This window comes from Watersipora subatra, chromosome 8 (genome assembly GCF_963576615.1).
Source record: "Watersipora subatra chromosome 8, tzWatSuba1.1, whole genome shotgun sequence".
Lineage (NCBI taxonomy): Eukaryota > Metazoa > Bryozoa > Gymnolaemata > Cheilostomatida > Watersiporidae > Watersipora > Watersipora subatra.
In genome coordinates, this window is record NC_088715.1 from 60,524,451 (window position 1) to 60,543,242 (window position 18,792).

Sequence of the window (18,792 nt, forward strand, 5' to 3'; positions counted from 1 at the left end):
TTGGAAACCAGTTTAATAAATGTTACGTTACGCGTAATGATCAAGTGTGCTAGTATTTATCCGAGCCTTTTCAGCGTGCCTATTTTGGCCGATGTAATGAATACATGCTCTATCATTAATCGCTATAGCCAGTTGGACACATAGGCTAATGGTTTGGCTTGCCTGTCTGCAGACCTAATGGTTCCCAATGCAAATCCTCTGTGAAGCAGATGTTTCATGCCCAAAACCTCATTGCTCTAACTGGACGGAACAAAACACAGACACTGAGACAAACACAGAGATTTATGCGAGGATGATTCCATATATATGTATATATAGGACTTACATATATATAGATTACATATATTATATAAATTACATATATTATATAGATTACATATATTATATAAATTACATGTATTATATAAATTACATATATTATATAGATTACATGTATTATATAGATTACAGGTATTATATAGATTACATATATTATATAGATTATATATATTATATAAATTACATATATTATATAGATTACATATATTCTATAGATTACATGTATTATATAGATTACATATATTATATAGATTACAGGTATTATATAGATTACATATATTAAACAGATTACATATATTATATAGATTACTAACAGGTATTATATAGATTACATATATATATATATATAGATTACATGTATTATATAGATTACATATATTACATAGATTACATATATTACATAGATTACATATAAAGAATGGAAAATCTATTCGTTCACTTGCTGTTCTGAACAAACTCATACAGGCTGCCAAAGAATTATAATCTGCTTACAAAATACTGCTCAACGGCCTTACAAAAAGGTCATAGAGCAGGATTTTGTAGCATACTAATTTTAATATGCTCGAATGTTAGTTGCTGCTGGCTCGCTAAAAAATGCTGACATTTTGTCCAATGGTAGTATTCTATCAGATAGTGAGATGGTGATGAAGTACATAACTACTTCAGCCGCCATAGCTAGTCACGTCATTGCATAAAGTAGACAATGTATTATATTTGTTTGGCTTTCTAATTTATTTAGTTTTATAAGAGTTCTAAAAATAAATAATAATACTAAAAATACTAAAGGTTTGATATAAATTTGACCATGTTTTTCACAATCGCTGTTTGGCTGTTCTAACGTTAAAAAAATATTTTGAGGTATTGTTTACTACGCGGTGCAGACATCCCGAATGGTTAAACAGTTGTTTTGAGAACTGGCTTGATCTAGAGCCATTACTTTGCACAAAAATCTTACCCTTGATTGTCCTAATGAAGCTTTAATGTGTAAAACTAGAAGACGCTAAGAGGATGTGGAAGAGCGATAAAATGGGCTCATTTTGACTGACATGGGAACATTGTCAACATGCCGAGATTGTCTATCAGTGTCTTTTGGCACAGTAGAAGAAGGCAACTTATATTAGCTATGAAATATCGCTTTCTTCATTTTATAAGTTGTCAGACAACACGTTTATGATACAAAGCATTTAAATAAAATTATATTTTAGTTCAATGAGGTCACTAAATAAAGTTTTTTTATTAAGCCATACTGATAACTATATTTTTCGAATGTTTGGTCACCGTCTACCATAAATTTTAGAAAGAGATTATTTGAGCATTTGAAAAAAGATTTTGCTTCATCTTATAGAAACTGCGATTTTATTCAGCCTTTGACTACTTTAAATTTTAAACTATGTGTTTGATATTTTGCTTCAGTGTTTTCTTTTGATATATGGTAAATACTCCTATGTGATCATGATAATTTTGTAATAGAATTAAAGTATTCCAAAAGAAAACATAGTTTGAAGGTATATAAAGTTAGGAGTGGTCTCTATCTCACATTTCTCCAATTTCAGGATGGAATATGGTCAAAAGATGTAGATTGCTTTATCAACGGTAGGAAGTTTCATTTTTACTATAATAGGAGTCATGTTCATCTGTTTTTTGAAGCCACAGTTTGAGGTAAAAAAAAAGATTACATTATATGGAGATTTCAACTCAACCGACAGCATGGTAGACCAACGTTTAACAACAGCTCTAATCGACAACGATTACACACTTAAAGGACTGTTGTGCCGATAGCTATTATCTACCCTTTATTGGCACACCTGACGATGTCTCCCAGCACACTAGACTGCCAGGGTACATACAAGTATTTGTAAAAAACGTTTGTTCAATTTTTATATTAAATGTGCTATATTTAAATACCAAATAGCTTGAGTTTAAAAAACATCACATTTGTTCTTTATAGCTCATTAATCAAATTAATTATTTTAATTTAAAGTAACTAGTTGAAGATTTACTCAAATGGAAGAATAACATCATATAAAAATATTACCCTCGTTTTATCAATGACGGGGTAGAACAACTTCAAACCTGCAGAGTTCATAAGTTTTAACAAACTTTTTAAAGCTGTTGCAAAAAAGATTTGCTATCTTGCTCTGAGAAAGACTCAATAATGTATATGCAATAAAAATGTTAAACCATTAAATAAAAACCTTTGCGCAAGGCTTTAGACAAAGCTCCCAAACCATTTTTACTAAACATGTTAACTGCTTTTTACGGAAGCAGTTAGAATTTTATAACTATAAAATTATCTTTCTAGTTTAGCCTTAGGTCAAAGGGACTTAGCCTTAGGTCTGATAAGTAAAAGAGCAGCTTATTGTACAGACCAGGCTCACCATATAGGTAGTTGGGTCCAATGCTACTTTTGGTGTATAAAATATTAATACAACATTTTAGGTTAGCGTCAGAGTCCAGTTTTCTAAATTTATTTGCATTTCAACTTAATCTCAGTGATTTGTGCATGCTGTTAGCAAACATAGTTGTAAGTGACACTTGCTGTTAGCAAACAGGGTTGTAAGTAAAACATGCTGTTAGCAAACAGGGTTTTAAGTAACACTTGCTGTTAGCAAACAGGGTTGTAAGTAACACATACTGTTAGCAAACAGGGTTGTAAGTAACACATGCTGCTAGCAAACAGGGTTGTAAGTAAAACATGCTGTTAGCAAACAGGGTTTTAAGTAACACTTGCTGTTAGCAAACAGGGTTGTAAGTAACACATACTGTTAGCAAACAGGGTTGTAAGTAACACATGCTGCTAGCAAACAGGGTTGTAAGTAACACATGTCGATAGCAAACAGGGTTGTAAGTAACACATACTGTTAGCAAGCAGGGTTGTAAGTAACACATGCTGCTAGCAAACAGGGTTGTAAGTAGCACATGCTGTTAGCAAACAGGGTTGTAAGTAACACACACTGTTGGCAAACAGGATTGTAAGTAACACATGCTGTTAGCAAACAGGGTTGTAAGTAACACATGTCGCTAGCAAATAGGGTTGTAAGTAACACATGCTGTTAGCAAACAGGGTTGTAAGTAACACATGCTGCTAGCAAACAGGGTTGTAAGTAGCACATGCTGTTAGCAAACAGAGTTGTAAGTAACACACACTGTTGGCAAACAGGGTTGTAAGTAACACATGCTGTTAGCAAACAGGGTTGTAAGTAACACTTGCTGTTAGTAAACATGGTTGTAAGTAGCACATGTCGCTAGCAAACAGGGTAGTAAGTAACACATGCCGCTAGCAAACAGGGTAGTAAGTAACACATGCCGCTAGCAAACAGGGTTGTAAGTAACACATGCTGCTAGCAAACAGGGTTGTAAGTAATGTTTATTTTTATGTGTCATGGTTATTTTATATCAAATAAATATATAAAACAATATACAAAAAACTGGGTTGTGTCAAAAAAGAATAATTCTCTCAAAGCCAGCCCAGGCAGCCATCAGTAGCTATGCATAATCATGTTTAAAATAAATGATTACAAAAGATTAGCTGGCAAATAGTGGGAGCAGAAGAGTCACTTAAGGTTCCTGGTTACCATAAACCTTTCTCAAGGCCTTCATTAGGGGGTTAATGAATTGTTGATTGTATGTCGGTTGTCGCAAACCTTGAAATTGTTTGATAACTGGTTTCGCCGAGTCATCAGAGATCTACTAGAGAAAAAGCACTAAGTTTGCCAAAAAGCTATGACAGTGAGTGACAGCAAGTGGCAACAAGTGCAACTAAAGATATGCTACATACTCAAATCACATATACATGAATATTTTTGATCTTCTGTAAGGTTAACTAGTTGAGCTCATCAATAGAAGCTTGTGTTTCAGCTCGCGGAGTATTCCATGTTTTCACTAGATCATGGCCGTCCTGATTTTTGTAAAATCTCTTTTGTTTTTTGTTTGAGCAAAGTATCAGCGTCATCGCTGCTTTGCTTCTCATGAGTTTCAACCGTGAAATGCAAGTAGCTGTTTTCAACTAGCTTTTGGGTTACTAAGCAAAATTATATGTCCTGTTGCAAACTTATTGCTCAATAGCAAGTCCTGTTGGATAGTATAGCATCACATAATTTTATGAGGCTTCTTCTTGATATTTGTACCCTACCCTAAAACCAGATCCGGCAGTAAAAGAATGCTGTGACAAGCAAGCCAACTTTTGACAAACACTTTAATTTTATTGCATTTGAATCTTTAGATTCATGCTAGGAGTTGTTATCTCTTTGAAAATGTAATTGCATTCGGGTTAATACAGTCGCAGTCAAGCAAATATGCCAAAGTTTTAGGAATTCAAGTTAGTAACTAACGTATTTTATATAATTCCTCCTCTATAACAGTTGAGTATCAATATTAGTTCATAATATATGTTACTTTATTGGCAATAATTTATTTTCATACAGAAATGTTTTTCAATTTATGCCATACAAGAATCGTAAAACAGAAAAAAAGGGCAACAGTTGGCCAATAAAATCAAATAAGTGTCATAAATACTAATTCATTATGTCATAAAATTGTTTATATGTACATGTTTAGCCCTAACTGTTTTTAAGGTTTGAAATTAAATTTGAAAAAATTTAAAATCTAAAAGATTTGAAATTAGGTTTTATTGTAGAAAACTAAAAAATTCAGATAAATATTAATCTATTTATTTGTATTTAAATCAAGCTTTCTGTATTTTGACAAGGTTATACTATACAAATCTCTACGAACAAATTTTTTTTAGCTGAGCAAAAATGTCAATCTCTCAAGTTCTACATCTCATTCCGTTTGTAAATACAGTAAGTTAACCCAATAGCGCTAATGGGGTTTCTGATTGTAATATTAAGACATCATTTTATATTACAAACAATTTATAACAAAAGTTGGTGTAAGATTGTTAAAATAAGATTTCCTGAAAGGTTTTGAACTCACGCCTTCTCCTTGTCAGTTACGTACGTAAGCACAGGATGTGAACTTATTGCACCAATAGGGCTTGATTTTTTATTTTGGACACAATGTTATCTCTTTAAAACTAAAAATTAAGTTGTGTCAATATGGAATTTATGTTTTTGTGTGCCGTTCAACAAAACAGAGATTTCTCCCATTTAAGCCCTCAAATAATTTTGAATGGCCAACATATTGTCCTCCTTGTTGATTACATCAACCCTTTATTTTTGTTTTCGCATTAGGCTTGATTCATTAATTGCGCTGTTGTTCAAAAACATTAAATTTCAAACACACTGTTGAAGGCAGTGAAAAAATAACACCATGACATCAACAGTATCAACTAATATTTACTTTAGGACAAACATGCTGACCTGAAGTAGTTGTGTAGTAGGTAGTTATGTCAAGGTCTTCCGCAATTGTCCACGCAATCATTTTCCTATGACAGAAAACTTTGATTTAACATCTAAATGTTGCTAGCCAAAAAACATAAAGTCAAACAGTTGGGGTCAAATCAAGGTCATTTGGCTTTAGACTTAAGTAACTGAATCTCAAGTTTGATATGCAAATATATAATTAAGAAACAACTCAGTCACTTTTGTATTTACTAAAAATGCTAAAAACAGGTGAAAATATTATTTGATCTATAACTAAAAATGTTTTTCTATCTAATCATCTGTCCTGAGGTTGTCTGTTCGTCTTGCTCATCTGTCTGTTAGAGGTTGGGATATCAGATTACTTTAAAGATGAACCTAGCGGCGTACAGTAGATGCTGTCTGAAACTTGCCAGTCGTGATACTGGTAGGTCGCTATTACAAAAGATAACAACTTCTCACTTTCCTTTAAAGATAGACTTGCATAAAATTTTAGCAGATTTTATCAGAAAGTATCAGTATTTTTTTTATCATTTGTGTTTGTTTTCAATGCTTGAGGCGGTCTGATTATCAGGATGTTTCAAAATTTAATTTGGCTAAACTTCATCGCGATTAAAACGCTTTTTAGGCTTTCTGACATCCTCGCCACTCGACTGCATTCTTGCGTGTCAGAATAATTGTACACATAGTTATTCCCTGCGCTTCATCGGTGCGCCAGACAATCTCTCACACCACACTAGGCTTTTAACATAATAGTCCTTCTGTCTTTCCAAAGCCACGATTGGAGGCACGAATAAAAGGTTACTTCTTCCAGAGTTCAAACTCACAATATTCAGCTGAGTAGCGCCACACGCTACCACCTACACTAATAAACCGCGATCATGTGTACAAGAATAACTGTACAAATAGTTAATGTCTGTGCTTTATAGTCACACCTGACGATCTATCCCACCTGACGATCTCTTACACATGACGATCTCTCACAGCTGATGATCTCTCACACTTGACGATCTTTCACACTTGACAATCTCTCACACCTGACGACTTTTTACACCTGTCGATCTCCCACACCTGACGATCTTTCACGCTTGACAATCTCTCACACCTGACGACTTCTTACACCTGTCGATCTCTCACACCTGATGATCTCTCCCACCTGACGATCTCTTGTACTTGACGATCTCTCAAACCTGACAATCTCTCACACCGAATGACTTCTTACACCTGTCGATCTCCCACACCTGACAATCTTTTACACCTGATGATCTCTCACACCTGACGATCTTTCACAGCTGATGATCTCTCAAACCAGACGATCTCTCATACCTGACAATCTCTCACACCTGACGACTTCTTACACCTGTCGATTTCCCACACCTGACGATCTCTCACACTTGACAATCTCTGACACCTGATGACTTCTTACACCTGTCGATCTGCAACACCTGACGATCTCTCACACCTGACAATCTCTCACACCTGACGACTTCTTACACCTGTCGATCTCCCACACCTGATGATCTCTCACACCTAACGATCTCTCGCACTTGATGATCTCTCAAACCTGACGATCTCTTAAACCTGATGATCTCTTCCACCTGACAATCTCTCCCACCTGACGATCTCTCACACCTGACAACTTCTCACACCTTTCGATCTCTCACACCTGACGATCTCTCACACCTGACGATTTCTCTCACCTGATGATCTCTCACGGCACACTAGACTGCTAAGATACTCGTAATATTAAAGAGAGCAACTAACAATAGTTATGTCATCTTGTTGAGAAGGTCGGGGTTTTCAGTGAGTTAAATAAGAAGAATCTTTTTGGTTAAAATGTTGTTTTCTTTCAGAAACACCGCTTCAGTATCTTTGTAGCTGTTCCCAGAGAGCAAGAAGCAAGTTTTCTAATTGTTATTCACACGGATGTTTATTATAGTGAAGATTATTGAGATTACTGCTATTATATTATATTTATATATTATATTATTATTGCTATTATATTATATTTTTGTAATTTTGTTAATTGTGAGAGTTTCCATAAGCAAGTAATTTTTGTGAGATTTACCGCAAGGAATATTTGTGGGAGAGCTTACTACACCTCACAAAAAACTTCATTAAAATAGTTTTCCGTGCAAGACATTGTAAGTGCTAATAGATTTACTTTCTGCTCTGCTATTTCTGACAAGGCACAGTAAACATTCAATGCAAAGACTTCTTCTTATGCCAGCTGTTCACTTGAGTAATTTTTGGCACTTTCAAGTTGGCATTTGCGAGGACAATTAGGATATGTCAACCTCGTGGCTCACATGTCAGAAGGTGAAAGCAAGACTAAAAAACGGCTTAACTTTTCAGTTTTCAAAAATTAGTTGCTTCAGTACTGCGTACTAGGTGCATATTCCAAATGAATTTGCTTTTTTTCTAGCAGAGCATGACAACCTATTGAGTACATTTCAGTAATAAAATCAGATCAAATTTTATTTTGCAAAATTTTTCGGTGGTTTTCATGGCAGTAGAAAATAATTGGTTAAACTCTCAACACTGGCTAGTGAGATTTTAAATTGCACTAAAGCTTGATTTGGTCATTTTTCTATATTTGTTGTATTAAAATAGATATAGTATAATTATCCATCACACTGATAACAAAACACTATGTTAAGGGCTTACATTGCTTTGTGGACATTAAAACTATATGTAACTGCAATGGCATTGACAGATAATGGCATCGACGGCCAATGGCATTGACAGGTAATGGTATTGACGGGCCATAGCATTAACAAGTATTGCACAAAAAACTGGTTTTACAAAATACCAAACTGTTACTGTTGCTTTTGTCATATAGCCAACTTTAGTTTTCAGCATGGCTTTTGACGGAGGTATACGCTAGTTTAACAAGTTGGGGTTAATATTTGGTTATAACGACATCAAATAGCTCTCTAAATAATGTTACTTTGAGTTTTATAAGAAAAATATTCTTAGCAAATAGTTACGTATACTAAAATTAAAAAAGACTAGTAAGAAAAAAATACAAGTTATTATTACAATGAGAGGATGACTCTCTCTGACAAAAAGGCTTATATAACTATCTGAGTTTTCAAGTCCTTGAGGCATGATGCAGCAAGAACAAAGGTCAATCGGTGTATAATAGTTCAAAGGTCAACCGATATATATATACATATATATGAGCTAAGCAAAAAAGCTTTAGGTAGGGCATTTAAGGCAACCCAAGGTCAATGCCTGGCAGCAATGTCACTGGCTTATATTCCAATGCTGCCCCACTAACCATAACTACTAAAAATCGTTTCAGTACTACATTAGTAAATCCATTTTGAATAAACTGTTATGTTCAAACTATGATGTTAAAACAATTAAATAAAATAATAAATTTTATTTATTTCACATCTAAAGCTAAATTTAATCAAAGCTTCGTAACAACCAAAAAATTTTTTTAGCACTCCTTGAAATGTTTTCCAAAGAATTTTGTAAATTTGTAACAAGTAGTGGCGTTACCCTATGATGCATAATTTTTCCATTTATTTCAATACCCTCAAGTATATGAGTGCACATGTACCATAAATATTCATGTACAATTTCTATAAAGAAAAAGTCTTTCATCAAGGTAGCAGCTTCATCTCAACGGCAGCTTTTTCGTCGCTTTTTTCAGGTTTTTGATTCTCATTGGCAGCTGATTCCAACCGCAATTTTTTCTCAATTTCTTGCACAGAGGTCAGACTATCCGACGCTATCGTACCTAGTTTGCCTTTTTTCTGCAACATTCAAAGAAATATCACTGCTTCACTCAAAATTCTTTGCATTTCATAGCAACAGGGTTCTAGATGTCTATGATAATAAAACAACAGCATAAGCATCTGTGTTTCCTCAATATCACAAATAGTCTAATTGCTTTTCCAGATATGCAATGACTCTGAAAATCTTGATATGGCCTCAGAATATACAAGTTATATTTATTACAGTAATATTGTTGTCTATGGCCACAACTCATATATGAACTGCTGTATCTTGTAGCTCTTATAGCTAGAGTTGTACAATTGCGGAAGTGTACAGACTTGCGTCGTAAGCCCTCACAGTTTTAAGAGAAATATGGTAGTTTTGTCTTGATAAGAGAACTCAATGATGCACAAACAACGAGTCAGGTAGGTTCCATTGGCAATGAATAAGGCGATGCGTCAATAAGCGTGGCGCAAGTTCTTTTCAAATACAGTCGGCCACCGTTTCTTCAGACTTGGATTTCTTCCGACTTTAATTTTTCGTACAATGCCTGGGTCTAGAAGGGTGTCCCCGGTGTGGCCGCATCTGTCCGGAGAACAACAACTTTGATTAATAAGTGACTCTCGCGACAGACAACGCAAGCGACGCTTGCGCATGAGTGAGTGTTGTACTGTATTTTTGTTTGCTATTATCACTACTATTAATATTATACTGTACCCTATTGCAGGTATAATCATATTTTACTTTCTTTCGTATACATACTGCAAATATATTTTTTAGCCTAGGAGTATGTTTGCAAGACCATGTACCATAAAACCTCTAATTGAACACCACCCTTATTTGAAAAATAAAGTGGCACCCTTTAATTGAATGCCACCTCCATTTGACCCCCCAATTGGACTTTCTTTGATCCCTATGAAACAATAATAGCAAGTGATCAGTAGAAATGTGTTCACAAAATCGTACAAATACTGATTTGGTTACATCAATAGCAATTAATTTTTCCGCCGTTGCTTTTCATATGGTAGTCCATTTTCCAGCTTTTTGGTTTTTTGTAGCTTTTGTTGCCACCAAGCTACTCCGCCAAACTTCTGAAAATCTCTCGATTCCTCGGAACCTTTCCATTAATGCGATTTTGCGCATTAAGTTTTTCTATCAGATATAGTTATGTAATGGATGGAGTGTTGAACAGTGTTTAAAAGGATAAGTATTACTTGAAATTTATCTTCCGAGTTGGAGTACCTGAGACTGCTCAAATTGAAATAGGCAAGACTGTAGTGTAGAAAGTGTTTAAAATGGAATAGCTTGTGTGACATTTTGTGGTGTATCACTCGGAAGTGCTGTTTTCATCTTTCACAAAGAAGATACATTCAAAAATAATTTGCGAGTAATAAAACTACCTAGACAAGCGGGTTTTTCCATTTTCATCTCGCAGATGACTCGCAGGTGACTCGCAGATGACTCGCAGGTGACTCGCAGGTGACTCGCAGGTGACACAGACCTGAGAATTAACTGTATCATGGCAATAGGCCTATAGCGAATGAGGCGAAAGCAATGCAAATGCATTCAGAGCGAACACTGGCACCCTAGGTACAGGTTGATCTAAACAGAACTGTACTAGGCCATGGTTTCGACTAATTTCAGCACCTTATTTGAGATGCTAAAGCTGTTGCACTCACTAGCCCTCTGTAGGACAAGTAGTTACATGAACTCTGTAGTTACATGTGTGACTTGCTATTTCTAACAAGACAAATTGGACTAAAAATAACCACTTCTATTGAGAGTATATGTTACCAGCAAAAGCCAATCTGAAGCAACTAGTTATCATTCTTAATAAAATTCACTTTTAACTTAAATAAAATTTTAATAAAAATAAAAATAAAATTTAAATAAAACTGCCAAAATGCTTAATTTTTTCATAGTAGCACTCATGTACTTTTTCACATAACTGTATAGAACTGTGCTCTCAGTGGCAAGTCGTAAAGCTTTTATCGGAATGTACACATAAGAAGAGTGAAACATTACCGAACTAGGTTCAAGGTCTTCAGCTGCCTAATTTAATACCGATTACAAATATCTAAGTGCTTCGGCCCATAATTCTAAATTTCAGGGTAGCGGTACGATGTAGGGCAGCGGTATAATGTAGGACAGCGGTATCTCAAAGAGAACTAGTAACCAATGATGTCTTGATGTATGACACTGTATGACAAGCACTCACCCGTTTGAGAATCTTTTGCCAGACTAGATATATTGGAAGGATTATGTAGAGAGGAAAAGGTGCGACGATGTTAGAAGCAACAGGCAGCATCATCGCTAGGTCATTGTCAGGCTGACCTGAGAGAGACATCACAACGAGAATGGACACAGCTACATTCTGCATTCCTGTCTCTATAGCAATTGTCTGCAAGTGGAAATGTGGTTTATGAGATATTCTCGATGACAGGCTAAAAAATTACCACAAATAGTCATACGCACAAGTGTTCCAAAAATTCAATGTCAGTGTCCTTTTTATGGCATGCTCCCTGGAAGCATTTGACACATCCATCCATCTATTTAAAATCAGTTTAATTGTCTTGTGTAAGTTTTTTTGGCTAGAGAACCAGGTGTGGAAACCTTTCACGTGGCTTCTCTTGTTGTGTAAGCAACCACGTGACAGACTGCTAGTAACTTCAGTGCAGCTGGTAGTTCTATAATACTTTTAAAATATTAGGATTTGGTAAACGCTTAACACTTTGAACCCTGGCCTAGCCTGTCTTGACCAACTGTTGTTTTTGCGAAATTGTCCCTCAGCGAGCGGAGCAAGCAAACAATAGCTTGTCACAATACGCACTGCGCCTGATGCATCAGCTGCATTGAAAGGGAGTTGTTATCTCCCGTCTATCCGGCTTGGCTGCAATGTTATTTTGGTCGCTCCATTGGTAATCATAACGGATTTAGCCCAAAAATTTATGTAGAAAATAAACAAGATAAAAACGTTTAACCAGAGACAAGTCTCTGCGGTAAACTTTAGTAGAACTTAAAAATAAAATTAATTAAAAATAAAATCATTAAGAACAAATAAAACTGTCTGATACAAAAATACAAATAAAACTTACTGATCGCACAAATAACAACATGTTTAGTTGCTGTTGCTGCCTAAGTTCTTGTGTCTTAGACATATTACAGCTGAGACTGGTCTCGGGTTAAGTGTATTTATTTTCTTTTTCTCTACATAGATGCTTGGGCTAAATCCGTTATGATTACCAATAGAGCGACCAAAATAACATTGCAGCCAAGCCGCATAGACGGAAGAGAACAACTCCCTTTCAGTGCAGCTGGTGCATCAGATGCAGTGCGTATTGTGACAAGCTGTTGTTTTGCTCGCTCCACTTGCTGGGGACAACTCCGCAAAAACAACAGTTTGTCAAGACAAGCTAACCCTGACCGTCTTTGTCAATGTGTGTCAGTATCCCTGGGCAATTTGTCCAACGATCGGAAGTTTTTAAACTTTTAATAAAAATATCTGAACATGCGCATAATACAATGTTTGGTAAAACACTGGTAAAAAAGTCTGGCAACACATGGCAAATGTCACCAAATAAAAATAAATTGTTTCACAGTTCTTCGGGCTAAAACTAAAAAAATTCATGTAATTTTAAAAACTTGTAAAAATCTTTGCAGCAGTATTATATTCATCGAGCACACATTCATCATCGTTTTATGACTTAAAACAATCTGGAAACTTATAGCTAGTATCATACAATTCTTCATCTGCATCACAATCATCCATGACCCATCCACAAACGAGTTGTATTTTTTGTGATACCCTTCCAATAAAAGCTGTTATTATAGCGAAAGAAGTGAATAATGATATTTGAAAGCAGTAAAAATGAAAGTGAAGTTTTTGGTCTTATACCCTGTGCCTCTGTGCCCCTGTGCAAGAATTAATTTGATTGGTTTGCGCTGTTTCTTAGAAACAGCATTTATAAACAGAGCCATGTGAATGCCAGTATTCCGCCGTTAGAGTTCAAAGGGTTAACACCTTGAACCCTAACTCTGTATATAAAAGCATGACCTCTGACCCTAGACTGTATTAACAACTTTCACTCAATTGTGAGAGCACTTAGGATAGCACAACTCCTTTTGAACATATTTTAAAGTTCCAATCTTACAGAACTCAATAAAAAGACTGAAATCAAATAGAGTAGATAGTTTTTTGTATCGATCTCTTTTAAAGATGAGATGTTTTAGAGATAACTGAAGAAACATGATTACAGTGTGTATATTTGTTTTTTGTTACTTACTGAAGAAAAAATACTTTCTCATTTTGTTTATTTTTAATTTTCCTTAGGAAGAATTTCAATCAGTATGTCATTAGGAGCTAATGTTCTAATGGCAGCCATTTTTTATTTTTCGGGTGATTAGAAATGTCCTTGGTATTTTTAACAATATCTAAAGAGCTGATAGTTTAATTATTATGAAACTTTGGAATTACACTGAAAAGATATTTTGCACAAAGCAACCAAAATTTTGTAGTACTGCATAAACTGAAAATATAGAAAATATAGAAAATATAGAAAATATAGAAAAATAATTTGGAACCACAAAGCCAGTTTACTCAGGCAGAGGATCAAGTGAGAAAACAACTCCCCAAATAATCTCGACCCAGGCTTTGGAGTTTTAAACTGCTTCACTGCATCTCAAACGGAAGGTACCTACGAATCTCACTATTCTGAGAAATCATGGTTTTTAATTTGAACATGGGACAATGTTTTTAGATGTAGAATTGTCTTTGCTACCATAGAGTGCTTATTTGGTAGCTTTAGACTATGAGTATATAAATGCCTCACAAAATACGGAATGGCAACTAAAGCTTATGTTCTGCGAATACATTACCTAAATCCAATTTTTTTCAAAAGATAGCATTTTAATAACGTCATTTTTATTCTAAATCCACCGTCCAATAAAGTAATGCAAAGCAAGCAAGATTAAAATGTATATTCTAATGGCTGATAACTGAATGAATAAATAATTTGTAAACTATAGAAACTTTAGATAATAAAAACTCAAATAGTCAAAAAGCCGTAGGTGTATAATAATATTTAACAATATAATAATATAGTACTATAATACTACTATAATAATATATAACGTAATAAATAGTGTTTAGATATAATAATTAATATGCATTTATCTGAAGAAAACCATGAAGCACGCTTTAGCTAAAAAAGGTAACAATAGGAGACAAAGCAGCTTAAGGATATCCAGTGACAAGAATGTCTCTGTTTGCAAGAGGGAGTTGTTTACTCTAGCACACACCTCCATCTTTTCTAGGCACAGATCTAACGTATCTCAACTGCTATGGAATCTGGCCGATTCGTTGGAAACTGTTATCTTACTTGATGAGATCTGTTCCAACTCTAAACTATAATAACTCTATTGCATTCAGGTAAACTGATTATACCTATACAGTATTGGACATTGTGAATAAACTCAATGGCAGTTGTCTTCTCTTTAGTTTTAACTTTGAACAAAAACCATCCTAAAACCTATTTTATAATGAAAGACAAAATTGACCAATCTCTACATTTGTAAAAATAAAAAAACGGCCTTTTGTTTATGTCATCTTATAAACGGTATAAGTATAAGTACATGAAGCTGAAAATAAGTATGTACATGTATTACTTGACATTTTAATTACGTTTAAAAAATCTCTAGCGAATTTACAGTGGTGTGCAAAATAAACTGGAGTCTTTTGTTAAAAATCTAAAATTCTCATTTACAACAATGTTAAGCATTTTGATTTTAGTCAATAGCCATAAATGATATATTAAATTAACTCTCATTTTGTCCTGATTTCGTATATGTAAACCAAACCATTGTAAATTATGATTTCGAGACATTATGTAAGCTAAATTTTGAACATTAAATTTTTAATGGGTGATGATAACAACCTGTACAGATATGATCACAGAACATACATTTATATTTGCTTATTACTAGTCATATACATGTTTTGTTATCTTGTATCGTGGTTTAAGCTGATGAATACTTCCTTAGAGTTTTTATGAATTTAAATTGATGCTTTTTTGTTTTTGTTTTAAATTTGAAACAATTTTCCGTCTTCGTTTAGTTAAGGCAGCATTTTTAAATAACAACTGTAGAATATAGTGGTTAACAAAAGCTCAAAGGAAACGTTATTTAGTTAACAAAAGAAACATTGCTGCTGTTACAAAAACAGTATTTAAGTACTAAAATAACAAAAGCATATAACTTGCAAAAAACCAACTAGTAATTAGATTTCAATTTTTTTGAGTCTTAGAGTTGGCTTGCAGTTTGGTGGCTTTCACGTGACCTCAAATTGAACTAAGCAACATCTGTGCTAACGTATGTCATTTATGGCATGATTCCTGATTAATGGTTAAAACTAAAATTTCCTCATTAGAATCAATAATATGGTTGAAGTATTTATGTTTACGCTAAGATCTTGCGGGTTTAATCTATTTTATGCTAATTTGTTCAGCTCACCAGTAGAAGACAACTTCAAGAAAACTAAGCAGTTGACCACACAATATGTTATACCGCTTATTGTGTGAGTTGAAGTCTATAAAAGCCTACAATATATAAGTCTATTAGCAGTAAGTCTGATGATGCCTGATTGTTCTTTCATTTTCAACCAGACAGTTTACAGGTGGGTGTTGAAGAGGGTAGTTCTCAGGAACCTGATGGAGTTCTGAAACCATATATTTTTGACCACCTGGCAACCTGAGTAGTTTGGATGTAATCAGTTAAAAAGGTAGGAACTTACACAGACTAACACAATTCACGCCCCCATGCACCCACATGTAGGCACCCACATGTGGGCACCCACATGCCCACCCCTCACATGTTCACATGTCCATGAGTCTACATGCTAAACATCCATGAGTCCACTCGCCCATGTGTCCATGAGCCCACATGCCCATGTGTCCCTGAGTTCACATGCCCACACGTCCACAATGACAAATTAGGATTTACTAATATATTTTACTAATAATTACATGTTAAACATGGTACCCCAAGTGTGACACGCAAAGCGTATCAAGAACGATGCCTCCAATGCATTGCTAAAAATAACAATATGATTAGATGTGTCACAATTATTGCAACACAAACATTCCTATACATCTTAATAGATGCCATCTTGTTCCTGTTTGGATCGATAAATGCTTACAATATGTAACAGGAATTGTAAAATGTGCTTGTTAAGAGCTTTGAGCAAGCATCCTAAAGCTCAGAGTGAGTAATTTGAATTAGTAATTTTATGCATTTTAGAGGTCAAGCAGTTGGCGCCATAAATGCTACAATATATCAAGGAAATGCATCGCTGAGGCATTATGAAGATATGTGTTGTGGTTACACATCGATGCTACTAGTCAACGATTAACAAGTTGATTGACCGATAAGAATTGGCCTCATTCATGTGAAGCCATTAGTATTCTCCCTAGATTTTTCATTACACTTGTTTTCATATATATCTCCAGAATATTTTTAAACTAATACGGATTATCAAATATTTGTGATAGCAATAACATTTGTGCAGCTATTTATACTGCTATATTCTACTCAAGAGAAAACGCTAAACGTTAAAGATGGATTTACGCAAAATTTTAATAGCTTTTATCATACTTGCCAAGTCGTTGAGAAAAAAAGCGTGAGATTGACGGTAAATGTAGTAGTTGAGTCTGAAGCCTGGATTTATTTGTGAAGTTTTTTTTTCTTCATTGGTACCTACATAGGTGGCCCTTCCATGATTTTATTTAATGTTCGGTTACTCTGCTATTAATGTGAGGTCATGGTAGTTTGCCAACAATATGTCACAGCTCCATGTATAATCTTTGTTTATTGATGAAAAACTGTAGAGCAAATCGTTAGACATCAATGTTGCTAAATCAAAATAGCCCAGGTTTTATGGCAAACATACGGTTTAATAGCGGTCTGTTTCATTTTTGCTAACTTTGTATGATGATGAGGGCTCACAACTAGTAAACAAAGAGAAACCGACCAGTAAAAAAATTAAACCACTACTTTTATTGAAAAAAGCTGGAGGAAAACGGGAGATTTTCTGCAAAAGGGAGACTGACTTAAAAATCTGGAGGGTCCCAGCCAAACCGGGAAAGTTGGCAAGCATGGATTCTATCAATAAGTATCAGTAGCTCTTTATAATTTGCGCTTTTTTTGATGTTTGTGATAATCTAACTGCCAGGATGTTTCCAGGTTGAAGGCGACAAAACCGAATCGCAGTTAAAATGCTACGACTAGTTGCTATCATTTCTATAGTTGATGTCAGATATTGTGTTCAAGTCGCAGCGTCACTGAAGCAGAAGCTTGACTGAAGTGCAATTACCTATACATCATAATCACACTTTTGGACCGCACTCAAATTTTTTCAATTTCAATTTTGAAACAAACTTATAGTCAGATAATCTCAAACATCAAAAACACTTACAAATGATGAAAAAAATATGGATACTTTCTAATAAAGTCTACTAAAATTTTGTGTAATTTCATCTTCAATGTCACAAACAGCTAAGTACAAAAGTATTTTAGATCTATATCATACACTCAAATGCAAAAGAGATTTTAGCATGTTTTATTACAATAAGAATTATCTGGTATGTTTTATTAAACATCGCTGCTCTGATCATCGTCGCTGTCGGGGTGGTTGCAGAACATCAACAATATTGAAATAGATAACCTCGAGTTTTTCAATCGCTATCGGTGTCACCATGGTTTTGCTTTTCCAAATATGGTCCACTTTCATTACTATTATTTTCTACCAAGATTTAATAAGAATATTATTGGTATTATGTTTGTTTCGATTTACGGTAAAGCTGGTTTTTTATCTGAGACTGAATTTTTTTCATGAATTAAGTTTTCCAGAACTACATTTTCGTTCTTAAATTTTTATGCAGAATGTGCGTCACTTTCAGCAGAGCAGACTTTTAAAGCAGAGCTGGAAATGATGCCAGGCAATTTGATTAGTGTTCCGAAAGCCCTGATTACAAAAAGAACAGTTGTTATTTTTTAATTCTCGTAGTCTTAACATGTTAGCTTCTGAACGCTTGTAATGCTTCTGAAAGCTGGATTTGTTGGTATCTGGCTACAGAGCAGTTCTTCTCTGAGGAGTTGTAGCGCCTTGCAGATGATATGACACCTAGTGAGCAAGGATGATTTTCGTATACTGAGCACATTCAAGTCTCTTTAAACAAATGCACGGTGACTTGAAAGTACTCTGTTCATTACTGCAAGCACTCTACCACTATAGCTGCTCCTCATACTTTTCTCAGTTTTCATTTTCTATTCTCAACTCTTAATAGTTCATGACTTTCTCTGTCTCTTTGTTGTTGACGCTTGTACCCATGGAGCAGGTAACTTCGATCAAGGTGACTGTTTTTTTCCTCAA

At 34.7% G+C, this 18,792-nt stretch overlaps 1 protein-coding gene across 2 annotated transcripts in view; it reads right to left on the bottom strand.

Moving 5' to 3' along the window:
• Positions 1-8,168: 8,168 nt before the first annotated feature.
• The window catches only part of LOC137401665 (ileal sodium/bile acid cotransporter-like), a 35,001-nt gene continuing 24,377 nt past the window's right edge, over positions 8,169-18,792 (bottom strand). For both annotated transcript variants that reach the window (XM_068088118.1, XM_068088120.1), the window contains exons 9-10: positions 11,587-11,769; positions 8,169-9,406 (exon numbers count right to left, since the gene is read on the bottom strand). In XM_068088118.1, the coding sequence (XP_067944219.1) occupies positions 9,254-9,406; positions 11,587-11,769 (336 nt within the window). In that variant the 3' untranslated portion in view covers positions 8,169-9,253. The remainder of the gene's footprint in view (positions 9,407-11,586; positions 11,770-18,792) is intronic.